General features: G+C 40.5%; 1 protein-coding gene across 2 annotated transcripts in view; it reads right to left on the reverse strand.

Moving 5' to 3' along the window:
• Positions 1–14,023, reverse strand: part of adcy3a (adenylate cyclase 3a) — a 56,368-nt gene extending 42,345 nt beyond the window's left edge. Inside the window, exons 1-2 of one of the 2 annotated variants that reach the window (XM_056474844.1) lie at positions 12,189–14,023; positions 350–499 (exon numbers count right to left, since the gene is read on the reverse strand). In XM_056474844.1, coding sequence (XP_056330819.1) covers positions 350–499; positions 12,189–12,863 — 825 coding nt within the window. In that variant the 5' untranslated portion in view covers positions 12,864–14,023. The remainder of the gene's footprint in view (positions 1–349; positions 500–12,188) is intronic. The other variant, XM_056474843.1, reaches the window with a different exon arrangement.
• Positions 14,024–14,873: the final 850 nt, after the last annotated feature.

Genomic DNA, 14,873 nt, shown 5'->3' on the forward strand with positions numbered 1-14,873 from the left:
TGGGTTTTTATTTAAACGGAGGAAGGGGGGGATGGGGGTCAGGGGAATCCTTTATTATGGTGGGCATATCCCTTATTTTCACATCCCAGTGTTGACAGGTATGGGCTAATAATATTGACCTTAAATTTTTTTTATTAAAAAGAAATGAAAAACTGCTTTTATTCTAGCCAAAATAAAATAAATAAGACTTTCTCCAGAAGAAAAAATATGATCAGATATACTGCGAAAATTCCCTTGCTCTGTTAAACATCATTTGGAAAATATTTAAAACAGAAAAAAAAAATTCACAGGAGGGCGAATAATATATATGTAATGTATTATGTATATGTAAATGCGTTTATTGTCTGACCTGCTGCTGGCTTTGCTCCTCCAGGTTGAGTTTGACCTCCAGAGACTGACGCGCCTCCAGAAAAGCCTTTCGGTGTTTGCGGTCGGCCATGTAATACGACATGACGCCCACTGTGATGGCACAGACGTAGATCACCATGTTGGCCAGCAACTGTAAAAAACATAAGAGCATAAATCTTAATTGAACCCACACTGCATGCTGAGTTTTCTTTTAAAGCAACTCATAAAAAGCATTCATTTATAATGGCAGAAATATTCTAACTCCACAATGCAGCTAATGCTTTGCAGGGCTTGAAATTGCGAGCGTTTTGGTCACATATGCGCCCGAAATTTGATCTATGCGGCCTCAAAATATATTTGGGAGCATTTAAAATTGAGCTCTTTTTATTGGCCCACTGCGCTAGAACAGAACGTGAACTGATTGGTTAATATCAGCTGTCAATCACTCAGCTCCGATGACAGGGAGCTACAGCCGCAAAAATGTAAAGGTCTGGATACGAGAGAATGAAAACAACGCCGACAGATTTAGTTTTAGAAACCACCTAAAGTTACAAATAATGGCACATCTGATTAGTGATCATGTAACGAATGTCAATCCAGCATTTACACGTTTTGAAGAGTGGGACGGAGTTTTTAGGTAACAGTGTTTGCCACTGAATCTACACATCTCAAGGATGAGATGTTTTAACGTTATTTAATCCTTCATTTAATCGTCACGATGGCGTCAGTGGTGCGACTGACACCGTGTTTAGCATCGCTAAAGAGCATGCATTCACTGAGATTAAACTAATATTGCAGCTCAAGAAAAGACTGTTACTGCTATTAAGATAACGTATGCAAATAATAGTTGTTATTGTCAATTCAGTCAATCTCATTCACGTCAAGCAGTGCGTTTAGGGCCGGTGAGCGCATGCAGAGTTTTGTTTGTTTGTTAGTTGTGATTAGAGTGTTAATATATATTAGAATCTGATCAAATATAACGTGTAGTAGTCATGAAGCCAAGTATGATATGGGGATGGTTAGGACGCAATGATGGACAGAAGCCAGAGGCCAAATTTGGCCAGGATGCCGGTAGTTAAACCCCTACTCTTTTTCAAAGATCATCCTGGGATTTTTAACGACCACAGAGAGTCAGGACCACGGTTTAACATCTCATCCGAAAGACGGTGCTCACTGAGCAGTATAGAGTCCCTGTCACTATACTTGGGCGTTAGGACCCACACAGATTGCAGGTTGAGCGCCCCCTGCTGGCCTCACTAACACCACTTCCGGCAGCAACCTAGCTTTCCCATGTGGTCTCCCATCCAGAAATCAGAAGCTCAAGACATAATCTTTAAAATGATGACATATTAAAAATGGAGCAAATATATGTCAGACGTTTACAACAACAGTGGATCATTAATTTAATCCTTATTTTCCGTGAAGCATCATCCATCTGCAGTTGTTTAAGATGGGCACAAACTAAAAATATATACACTTTATGTACTTTTCTTTAAAAAATTTGTCTTTTTGCAACGAATTTCATTATGTATAATGTGTCATTTAATTCTGATGTTTATTTTGTTGGTCAGCTATCTACAACATAAACAAGAAGAACGAATAACATCTGAGATGAAGCGCTTTAAAACAAGCCTACATACCAACAATCAACAATCCATTAAACTGTTTCCCGGTTTTAGTTTAATTCATTAACGAAGCGCGGTTTGAGCAGCATGAGCTGGACAGCTTTTACAAACGATTCACAGCACCGATCGTATTCTTAGGTTACCTCAGAAGAATAAACTCGGTCTGAAGGATGAGAGAGCTCAGAAACTCATTGAGTGAATGGAGACGCTTCCCGCATGTCTCACCGTGATGTGCCATTTATAAAATGAGTCTGCATAGGCCTATTCGTGCCAGTCTGTCAGATAAAATTGGTTAAAACACCTGCAGATATAACGGAGATCTGCACACAACAGGGTTTTTTTATGCGTCAAAAGGGTAAACTGCACACACTCGATTATGTAGTGCGTGGACGCATCTCACAGCACAAAGCATAATTAAACCTTTAAATGTCCATGCTTAATCAAGGTCTATCTATTAGAGGGTTATTGACAATCAATAGATCATCATGTAATCGTTATAGTTATAAATTATATTAAAGGATATTTCACCCTAAATTCCCCAAACTCACCATTAATAGGAGAGATCATCCAAAACTGAACATTCTGTGATTATTAACTCACCTTTTACTTGTTTCAAACTTGTTTTATTTATTTGTTCTGGTGTTGAACAATATCCAATAACTTGTAGGGTAATGTCTTTGGTTGTTGGAGACTTGAACAATAAATGCGGAATTAAGATTGTTCTTTTGTTTATTATTTTATTATTTATATTGTCAGACAGCTAAAATGTGTTAAATCAGCTGCACAAAGCGATTGGCATGCTGAAAATCCTATAAAATTGATAGATATAAAAATTTGATATTTATCGTGATAATTATCGATATCAACTGATATGAAAAAAATTATTGTGATCATTTTTTTTTTGCCATATCGCCCAGCCCTATGCACAAATATAATGTTGTAAAGCTTCCTATTAAAAATATGAATTTAAAAGGTAGATTTGTGAGGGATGTACTTATATATGCAGAGCACTGTAACCAGTGGTGAAAAGAGTACTGAAAAATACAACACATACTCAGATAAAAGTACCATTACTTGCCTAAAAATGTAGTGCAAGTAGAGTAAAAAGTATCTGTTGTAAATATTACTCAAAGTATGAGTAAAAAGTAGCCCTTTCAAAAGTACTCAAGAGTAGTGAGTATTACGCTGTAAAAAGCTGATGCATTTACATCTAATTTGTGCATGTGTGTGTAAACGTAACATTCTGTAGTGCATCGAGTTATTGCCAAGCAGGCACACAACACCGTAAGACGTTATTATTAGGTTAGATTTAGGTTGTGATGTCAGGTGACCAAAATTCAGTCAATATCTAATGTCTAGTCAGCGTCTAAGGACAACATTTTTTAAATGTCCAATAATGACATTAAATGACGTTGATATATGGTCGATTTTAGGTTGTTAGAAAGTAACCAAAATCCAACGTCGAGCCAACATCTTAAACCAACGTCATACTGACATCAAATACTGACATTTATTCATCACGTATGGCAACCAAAATCCAATGTCTGATAGACGTCATAGTGCAAATGTCCACACAACGTCAAGCCCACGTTGGGTTCTGATGTCAACCTAATTTTCATTTCCAAACAAAACGCAGCGTCCCCATGACACTGGGGTACAACGTCAATCTGACATCATGTTGACGTCTTGTGCCTGCTGGGTGTTTAAGGCCATTTTGGTCTACATACAGTAAACATCCGTCGTCATCTCATCAGTGACATGCATCTAAACAATCTCTGGGTCAATGCATATAAAGATTTTGGACATCTTCTTGGACACTTTTAATGCTTCCAAACAGTCTGCTGCAATTATAAAGCGCACATGTCTTGAAGTAGTTCATTATGAGGCGATTTACCTTATATGTGTGATTTGATTGGACTCGCAGGACTGATTTTCCTAATCCCCATTGACAAGAAATAATAAAGTAGTGACTGCAGTTTGAAGGAAAGTAGTGGAGTAAAAGTACCAATACAGCACTAAAAATATACTCAAGGGAAAGAAAAAGTACTCATTTATAAAACTACTGAATAAATTACAATTCCTGAGAAAAACTACTCAATTACAGTCATTTGAGTATTTGTAATTAGTTACTTTACACAACTGACTGTAACATTTGGCCCTGACAGGTTTCAATACAGACAATTTTCTTTTTTTTTTAAAGCTTGGGTCGAGTTATTCGGGGTTATGAAGACTAAAAATTCACAGAAAGTGCTTGTTAAACATCTACACTTTCTCAGAACTCAATACAGAAGTGTTTTGTTGTCAGGCAGACGCCACCAGCAACTCCAACACGCAACATTTTCCGCTCTCACAGCCCACGAGCATTGAAGTTTTTCTCTTTTTCAGAAAAATAAAGGCAATCAATTGAACGCTTTGTGTTGAGCAAACGAACATATTAAAACACAAGGCGTGCAAGTGATCTTAATGTTTTACTGCAACTTAAGCTTTGATACCTGTGGATTTAAACCCACTTTAAATTATGCAAAAAAAATCACTTTTATATCCAGCTGTGTTCAATTCAACTCAATTCATCGTTATTAATAGCGCTTTTACAATGTGGATTGTGTCAAAGCAGTTTAACATTAAAGATTATAGTGAAGTGAAACTGTCAGTCCCATTTTCAGAGTTTAAGTTCAGTTTAGTTCAGTGTGGTTTAATTTTCACTGCTGAAAGTCCAAACACTGAAGAGCAAATGTGGCAGCAGTGTGTGAATATAACCAGATTCTAATGGTAAAAAGTTATTAATTTTAATTTTTATAATCACACTTGATAAAAGAAACACTCTTATTGACATTCTCCCTTTGTATATGTCATCAGAGGGGGAAAGTCCCGCCCCCTAGTGACCATCTCTCCCTCATTAGCATAAACAGCCCTGAGTGAGAAGCAGCCGTCTGCTATTAGAGTGTTTGAGCTGTTGTAGATAATGTCAGCGATTAAAGGCTGATTTGTACTTGTGTGTCAAGCACACGCATAAATACCGGTCAACATTGGGATGTGAAAAAAAGGAATATACCACACCCCCAAAAATGCCCAAATTACTAAATATGAAGCTGTTCCATTGTAAATAAATAATTGAAACGACCGGTAATATGTTATATTAATATTATTTACAAAATAGTCTTCATTAGAAAAGCTGTAAATAAATTAAACCGTTTAGCCTATTCAAATTAATAGCTTGTCACGGTTGATGATGCATGCGCTCTTTCTGTCATGTCACGTGGGATTGTTTTGTATTTCTGTTGTGATCACGTGACTCACCACTAGGATCAGCTGATCTGGCTTCAGCCCAGCTGTTGGCACTTAGCTTCTTCTATTTAAGAAGCGTTGTTACGTGCTTCATTGTCAGTTCGTTACACTTGTTTATGGTCTCTCTGTGTTTTTTTCAGGAACCCTGATCTGTTAATCTCTTGGACTCTCGGTCATCTCCGATCCGACTACTTCCTCTTCCGAGACTGGATGTTTTTGTGTGGTTGCTCACTGAGCATTCTGATTCATTCATTAAATTTTACTTGCAATTGGATCCATCTGACTAGTGTGTTTCCTGAACGTTACATAGCTATTATAAAGAAATTAAATCGTAATCATTCATTCATTTTCGGCTTAGCCCCTTTAATAATCCATGGTCGCCACTGCAGAATGAACCGCCAACTTATACAGCATATATTTTACGCAGCGGATGCCCTTTCAGCTGCAACCCATCACTGGGAAACACCCATACACACTCATTGACACACATACACTACAGACAATTTAGCTTACCTAATTCACCCGTACCGCTTGTGTTTGGACTGTGGGGGAAATTGGAGCACCCACGCAAACACGATAGAACATGCAAACTCCACACAGAAATGCCAACTGACCCAGCTGTGGCTCGAACCAGCGAATTTCTTGTTTCTTCTACCCACTGCGCCACTGCATCGCCTCATTAACCTTTTCTTCACTGTATAATTTTAACAATGAGCAGCGAATGAATCTCTCATTTAGACAGAGAGGTGTCACTTTAAAATGGACAGATCTATAATGAAACCATTCGATTGCTTTCCTCACTGCTTACGCACATTTAGGACAAAATTTGTTGTGTTTAAAAGAAAACCCAGGAAGATCAACATTATTATGTGTATATGTCTGTTCAAACACGCACCCAAAAGCCAGAGCATTCACTTTTGCTGCACTTCCAATCATGTGTACAGAATCCGTTTGGGAAACAGTGTCTATTTATCAATATGGAGCGCGTCTGACAGTCACGCACCGCTTACATGAACCGTTTAGAGGATCGCATAAGAGGGGTGAAGGTGCTTGTAATGGAAAGGAAGGGAATCCCGCCGTTTTTATACTTATTTCAAAGTGTTTACATGCCGAAATAAAATGAAACAACTTCACATTTAAGAGCAAGTGGCGTCCCCTGGTGGTTCGGTGGTATTGGTTACATATAGGGCCCTATCATACACCCTGCGCAACACGGCGCAAGGCGCGATGCAAATGTTATTTGTTCGTTTCAGCTCGACGCATGTGTCGTTTTGACGTTTTGCACCACGCTATTTAAATAGCAAATGCATTTGCTCTCATATGTGCGCCCATAGGCGTTCAGGGGCCTGTTTCAGTAAGGAGGTTCAACCACCTCAGAGTTTAAACTTGAACTCAGAGTTTTCGGTTTCAGAATAGCTGATTTGAGTTAGGCCAATCAACTTCGAGTAGACCAACTCAGAGTTAAGTGCACACACCGTGTGCAACTTTACAAAGATACAAAACTGTTCCTTAAGGTGTTGTTTATATCATTTCAAGGTGTATGAGTGTCAACATACACACCTTTAGGTTAAAAATGCATAATAAATATTAGTTCAGATTATCTAATGGCCCGTTTCCACTGAGTGGTACGGTTCGGTTTGGTTTGGTACGCTTTTATGGCCGTTTCCACTGTCAAAAGGCGAACCGAACCGTATCGTACCACTTTTTCGGCACCCTTTCGAAAGGGTACCAAACACGAGAAAGGGTACCAAAAGGCGGAGCCACACGCGCAGCTGAACGCTATTGGTTTACAGAGATACGTCATTCGCTTACGCAACAAGCCAGAATGAAAACAAAAAACCCGCCATGTTTGAAAAACACAGCGAGAGATTACAGCGGAATTATAAATACATATAATAACGAGCCATGGTCGATCTGGGCTCAAACAAACCTTGTCGTCGTCATGATGAACAGCCACAAAGCCAAGAAGAAGAGCAGATTTACCCTGTGCCGCGTAGTTTTTTACGAGGCAGTCTGAGGCGCGAGGGGTTTCGCTTTCTTGCTAGTGTTCGCGCGCGTCTAACATTATATCTGAAATAACAAACTTCTTGAGCTGATGATAATAACCTGCGCTTGATTATTGATGTGCTTTTGAAACCCGATCCTGTCAGACACTGACAAACGCGAGAGTGAAGCGCGAAGAAACAAAGGAGAAGCCGGAAAAAAAGGAGCACATTAATTTTTCAACAAACGCGAACAAAATGCCATGATTAACTAACTTAATGTCTTCACCTTTTGGACTAATATGAACTCAGAATGAAGGAATTACTCTCTAACAGAGGCTACATGTGCTGCTAAAGATTACAGACACAGATAAGAGGTTTTCACTGACTGTAGGCTATAATTTCAGTTGTTTTGAACCTAAATACGGGCGAAATGTCTGCTGTGTGTAGTTCTACTGTATTTGGTAACATATCGGAGACTGTAAGGGGCTGTTTGTGTTTATATATGTTCATTTATTTAGTTATTTAATATAATTACAGACGTTACAGTAGGCTGTTTCGCACTGTCATTGATCTGCAGTTATAATCAACTCATGTTCATAGAAAAGTTAGTAATAAACATTTATACACCAGTATTTATGTGTGTGAAGCATCTGTTTTATGAGAAGTGCTTCTCATATGATATGTGAGCGACCCGTACAGCTTTACTGTAGACATTTCCTCGAGCGAGAATGACGTTGACTGAATTTTTCTGTCATACACCACGCTCACCAAAAGGGTACCCTTGTTAGTGGAAACGCAAGCCTGATAAAGGTGACCCGTACCGACCTGAACCGTACCGTACCAGTCAGTGGAAACGAGCCATTATCAAATGAAAGCGTTTTGTAAAATGTAACCAGAGTTGCCAGTATATTAGCTCATTTTCTTTTAAACCAAACATTGGTATACATCATCCGACCCTCAGACTAAAGGGCTTTACTGTATTTGTTTGTTGCTAAAAACTGTTGTCAATTTCTCAGGTTTCAGCTGCAGTTGAATCAGACTTTGATCAGACTCCTCGGGACGAACTGTGAGATCACTATCTTGAAGAATAAAGGCTTCAAACAGAGGTTTGTTGAAAGAAGAGCTGTTTAAAGAGCCTTTGCTGATGTGAGGACATTTTAAAAAGAGAAATAATGTTTTTGCACTCACTCTTAACCCTCAACAAGCACTCACTGAAACACTCATAGGAAAAATCCTGAGTGTTACTGGTGGTTATTACAGAACTTTTATGACTTAAAAATAAGACATAATAATATAATCAATTAGGGTGGCACGGTGGCTCGGTGGTTAGCTTTGTGGCCTCACAGCAAGAAGATTGCTGATTCAAGTCCTGGCTGAGCCAATTGGCATTTCTTTGTGGAGTTTGCATGTTCTCACTTGATATAAACAGTCTGCAGAAACACTTTGATTGACATTCTCACTTTGTACGTGTCATCAGAGGGGGAAAGCTCCGCCCACTAGTGACCGTCTCTCCCTCTCTCTCATCCTAGCATAGGATGTTAGTCTTGGCATTTGTCCTGGCACACAGGCATTTGTGGCTCCGCCCTCTTTTGAAAAAAGCACAATCTGATTTAAATTTAAAGCGACAGTCACCAAATCGCCACAATTAGGATCAAAGTCTAAAAGGGTCAGTTTCAGAGAGTTATAAACATTATTTTGGGGGAATTTTGAGCTGGAATATCACATACACACTCTGGAGACATCAGAGACTTATTTTACAGCTTGTAAAAAGGGTCATAATATTTCAATTTTAACAATGATTAATAAATGTTACGGTATTTGTTAATCAGTTGGCATTTCTGTGTGGAGTTTGCATGTTCTCCCCGTGTTGGTGTGGGTTTCCTCCGGGTGCTCCGGTTTCCCCCACAATCCAAACACATGCGGTATAGGGGAGTTGGGTAAACAAAATTGACTGTAGTGTATGAGTGTGTGTGTGTGAATGAGCGTGTATGGGTGTCTCCCAGTACTGGGTTGTGGCTGGAAGGGCATCCGCTGCGTAAAACATATGCTAGAATAGTTGGCGGTTCATTCCGCTGTGGCGAACTCTGAAATAGAGACTATTTACTTTACACGAGACTGACGATGATTTGAAGCTGTGCCAGAAATGCCTTAAGACAGCATATTTTCCATTACATTAAAATTATTATTTACATTAAAATGTTTGTTTACAGAAGATGCAAGAAATGCACGGTTTAAAATAGTGTTTACTGGATATACAAGAGTTAATTTAATTAGAAGAGATATTGCTCATTTTCTACTTTTAATATGAAACTGAAACACTAAAATTATTTGTTTTGTTTCCAAAAGTGCAAGTTTTTAGGCTTTGTGTTTTAATTTCAGCTGTTCAACGTTGATGTTCAACAAATAATCACAGATAGTAGATAGTGTGTGTTTACTTCAATTATTTTAAAATCATTCATTCAGAAATCTCTCACTTGTAATATGTGAGCATATTTACTGTACATAACTTGTCAGTGAATTATGATGGCAAAACAATAAAATAAATAAATAAATAAATAAATAAATAAAATTAAATAAAATAAATAAATAAAATATGTTCATTATCAGGTTAAAATGTTCAATTTATCGAGATTTTGATTTTAGGCCACATCGCCCAGCCCTACAACCAAAGATGCAGTGGGTACGATCGCCTCACAGCAAGAAAGTCACTGGATCGAGCCTTGACTGTGTCAGTTAGCATTTCTGTATGGAGTTCTGCCTGCGTGCATGTTCTCCCTGTGTTCGTATGGGTTTCCTCCGGGTGCTCCGGTTTCCCCAACAGTCCAAACACATGCGCTATAGGGGAATTGGGTGAGCTAAATTGTCCGTACTGTATAGGTGTGAATGAGTGTGTATGAGTGTTTCCCAGTGATGGATTGCAACTGTAACTGCATCAGCTGCGTAAAACAAATGAATAAGTTGGTGGTTCATTCTAGTGTGGCAACCAAAGATTAATAAAGGGACTAAGCCGAAAAAAAAATGAATGAAAATGGGAATGTCTGTTTGTCATTTAACCAAATGCCAATAAAGAACCAATAATTTTAAAAACTGTTCACTGAAAGGTTCTTCTGGGAATATTTTATGGCGTCTCAGCCTAAACCCCCTTCATTTCAGAGTGTGTAAAGGAAAGCTTGTTGATAGTTCTTCAGGGAGCCATCATCAACCCTTAATATTTAAAACTTTAATATTTAGGCCATGTCCACATGTACACGGGAGTTTTACCCTCTTTTATTTATTAAAATATCTCTGTCCACATGAAAACACAAAGAGCCCTATCATATACCCAGCACAATAAGGTGCAAGACGTGTTTGACTTGATTTGTTGCTATTATCAGACCAGCGCATCCCTAATTTTCATGTTTTGCGCCACGTTTAAATGGCAATTCCACTTTGTGGACTCATGGGTGTGCTGGTCTAGAAAGGAGGTGTGTTAAGGAGCATTGTTGGTGCAATGTTATTTTGAGGAACTGAAATAGACCGCGCCATTGACCAACTAAAAGCGTATAGTGCGTTAGTTATGCACCTATGCGGGTCCAAACGCTTACACACTGCCGAATACACACAGGATGTACAGCAACACACAAATATCTTTACAGATGAAAACAATTAAAGGATTAAAATGATTCAGAAATTATTATTTTCCACAGAAATATAAAAACCACTGCCTCCATGCCTTCTTCATGCCTCCTTTTTCAGTTCATTCATGAAAATCTGCATTAGTATAATGTTATTATTATTAGCATTATAATTTATTTTATGCAGATTTATATTTGTTTGAATAAAAACTAGTTTAGATCTGTCCACCTGTGGGGTTTTGGAGACATCTGCATCACCTTATGGGGCATAAGAACAGGACGGGTGTTTGGATATTACTCCGTTTATTGACCACACTTCATTATTATTGTTCATTTATTCCTTTGCTGGAGATTAGAACTGTATTTAGAAATAGTTTTGACACAAATCTTTGCTCTTAACAAACTAAATTAAATATGTGGGCTAATGGATGTGTTCAGTGGAGTGAGTCAAAGAGTAAAGTAAAGAGTAAAAGTAAAGTGAAGAGAAAGTAAAGAGGCTGAATGGAGGAGGTTAGTTCTTTATCCTCACGCTGCAGATGCTCTGTTTAACTTTCTCACTAGTAAAGCGTTCAGTTTTACACTTACAAAGTCCACCATGTAAATAGCAAATGTGCTATGGAACTATGCGACTGACTCTTAAAGGGAATGTGAGATGAGACTCTGATTGATTTAACGCACATTATGCTCAACACACCCAAAACTCATTAGGAGAACAAGCTCAACCCTGTTAGACCATGCGCCGGGGCGTAAAGCGTATTTTCCATCCTTAAATTAGCAAAAGTGGATTCGGGGGCATCCTTAATGCTTTTGCGCGATGCGATTTAGACTTTGCGCCTAGATCGTTAAAATAGAGCCCTTAAGCACACTGTGATGCATGTTAAGGGCACGCTGAAGCAACAGGGGGTGATAATGGCAGTTTTATGCTGGGTTCACGCCAAACGAGAAATATTTTTGTGAGTAAATTGCCTACAAGTCAATGCAAAGGTTTTCCTCCCCTGGTGTGAATGACAGAATACACCATGCGTTTGCCGCAAACGTACAGAACTTTTGTCTTCCATGTTTGGTGTGAACCCAGCCGTGTTGGCCAATCAGAAAGGAGAAAACATCGCACGCTGACGTCATAAGGCGAAACTTCAGCTGTAGTGTCCACATGAACACACTGTACCTGGAGTTTTGGGAAATCTTCACCCTGGCCAGAGTTTTCAGAAAGTTTCAGTCACCCGATACTTGTGTGGACAAACAGCAGAACCGCACATCGGTTTGAAAAACACCCGTGTTTGTGTGGACAGGGCCTAAATTTGATCACCCATACCTGCTGTGTTTTTCCTCACCTGTCTTCCCAGAGCGGCGCCCTGGATGTCCTCCTGCTGCTGCTGGGCGATGGTGACCCCCAGGACCAGAGTGTGGACCCCGCAGGACACGCTGGTGATCAGCACTATAGGGGTCAGTCTCAGCGGCAGCGTCAGAAAGAAGGAGAAGCTGAAAAACGCCTGCCAGCCTACGGTGTCGCTGGGCTGATGGTAGCGGGCAAAGTTCAGTCCTAGATAACAGAAGATCTGGGCTGCTATGAGCACCCATAGGGCGTAGGGCACGAGGCGGCGGGTCACGCGGTCCGGCAGCAGGCCGTACCGGCACAGCAAATACAGCAGCACATCTGCTGCCAGACCCACAGATGCCACGGCCACCGATGCCAGCTTATCGGCCGTGTAGAGCACAGTGCACATCACAATGATGTAGCAGTCGAAGAGCGCCGCGAACACCACCAGCACCAGCAGGGTCTCGTGCCGCTGCCGTCGGAAATAGGTCTGGTAGAGATTCTCCAGAGAGTCCGGCGCAAAGGTCAGACGCATGAAGCGCGGCAGACACAGGCAGCAGCCAGAGCTGCGCACCGTCACCTCATGGGTGCGTCCCACCGCCTGCCCGGGGTCAGAGGGCAAGGTGACGGAGCAGTCCGCTGAATACTCCGCAGAGTACTCCGGCTCTGAAAAGGCCCGGTTACGAGGCATTCTGGGAGACGTGTTCTCAAAGATGCTATAAAAACTACAAGACCTAGCAGTCCACAAACATGCTACCTGAAAGCCTAGAAATGATGTCCAAAGCTAAGAGTGGCCACCTGATTGTCATGCCTCGCATGTTTAGACCCTGCATGCATGCTGATGGCCCTGACACCCACCACAGACGCTCTCCAACAAATGCACCCCACGCCTCTGTTTTTTGTTTTTCTGATGTCTCCAAAGACAAGTCTCAGCAAGTTGACATGAAGGCGGCGGAAAGGATATGGAAGCTGTTTACACCTCATCCATCAGCCTCTGCGTCCTCAAGCCAGGATCCAGCCTCGGTGTCCACCAGCGCTCACTGAGGGTTTCCATGGTGAATCCTGCTCATGGATGAAGAACATCAGCAATCAGGAGGAGTGAAGAGACCCGACCATTGAACCAGACGCTTCGCCACAGATCAACAACATGACACCCCCGTGATCAGGGAAATAAAACGCCAAATCTAGCTCAGATTGAGAAAACAGACGCTGTCGTGATCGGAGCGCGTATCGTGGCCTGAGAGAGTCTGTTACGGTGCATTTCTCTTCCTGTGCGTTATCCGTGCATACGGGAATCACGCAGGAAATACATGTTGCGCTCCCGTGCCGACGGAAACATGGAAATACATTTCACAACGCGCTGTTCTCTGTCATGCTTAGAAAAGGTAAATATCCTGGCATTTTCAGTAGTGAATCCATTGGATTTTCACAGATGTTCAGTGATGAAATCGTGGATCTCTCCGTCTCTCTCTCTCCTCAAAGCCTCCGTCTCTCACAGACATGCAGCGCTGCGTTTATTTACCCGTAACACATCCACAAAACACAACACAGTCCAATATTTGGCTCCTTCGAAATGTAAAGTGTTGTGAAGATCAGTCGCGAAACACCTCGCTGAACGCTCAGAAATCCTCCGTATGCTCCATTCGAGGGCTTTTTCCACCAAAAGTCATCAATAATCACGCGACTTCCCTGTTTTGTGGATGAAAACGGGCGATGTTGGCACAGCTTCAGTTCTGCCGCCTTGAAGAGCACATCTGCCAGGAGACGAGCCTGACTTTTCATTCAGTCTGTGTATATATGCGAAGAGATTCAGTCGTCCTCACTTTTTTTTTACATGCAAGCGAACGTGATGTCCGAGTCGCGGAGGAACTGATGTTTTGAACTGGTTCGTGTTAATGATTCGTGCGAACCGACTCTTTGAGCTATGTGAATCGTTCGAGCTAAAGGGATAAAAAGTTAGCGAACAAAGCTATTTAGCAATTCAATAATTGGCAATTGAGGTAAATTTAGCTTTAAATTCGCACATTAAGACTTCCTCCTTCATAATATAATTTCAGAAAAGTATTATTTGCTAATTATAAATAGGGATAAGCAGCCAATGACTATCAAGGTGTACCATTGTTCTCAGTCGATTAAATTGTGCCAATGTTGTTTTGAAGTCTTGTATTCGATTTCAGAAACAATATTCAAAGTATCCAGGCACAAGTTCAAAAAACAAGGAAGCTACGAATATTAAACCAACTTTACCTCAATTATTCATAATCTAAAACAGTGTCAAATGACAGTCTTTTTAAAAATGGTAATATCCATACAAAAAAATTAACTAACTAAAATGTTAAAGGCATTTAAGTGTAAAGGGCATCTGTGTTATATATTTATATCAAGTGATTTCCTCACAGTTCAAATGAATCGACTCTTATAACTGAAGCTTCCGAGCGAATCGATTCGCTTAAATGAATCAGATTTCTCAACGCTACAAATGAAAATCACCAATCGTACTATTGCGACGGCTTGGCGATATGAATATTCATTCAAATGCGATGACGTAACTGTGTAAACGTCCAATCACGCAGACTGTTAATATTCATGAGCTTCGCCTTCTCTATAGTAGGATTGGTACATTCCCCCCTCCTCTTCTTCACACCCCCTTCCGTGGGCACGGTTTGTAGAGCAAGGACAGAGTGCCGGTGTCAACAGCTAA

The sequence above is a fragment of the Danio aesculapii genome, chromosome 16 (genome assembly GCF_903798145.1).
Source record: "Danio aesculapii chromosome 16, fDanAes4.1, whole genome shotgun sequence".
Taxonomy (NCBI): domain Eukaryota; kingdom Metazoa; phylum Chordata; class Actinopteri; order Cypriniformes; family Danionidae; genus Danio; species Danio aesculapii.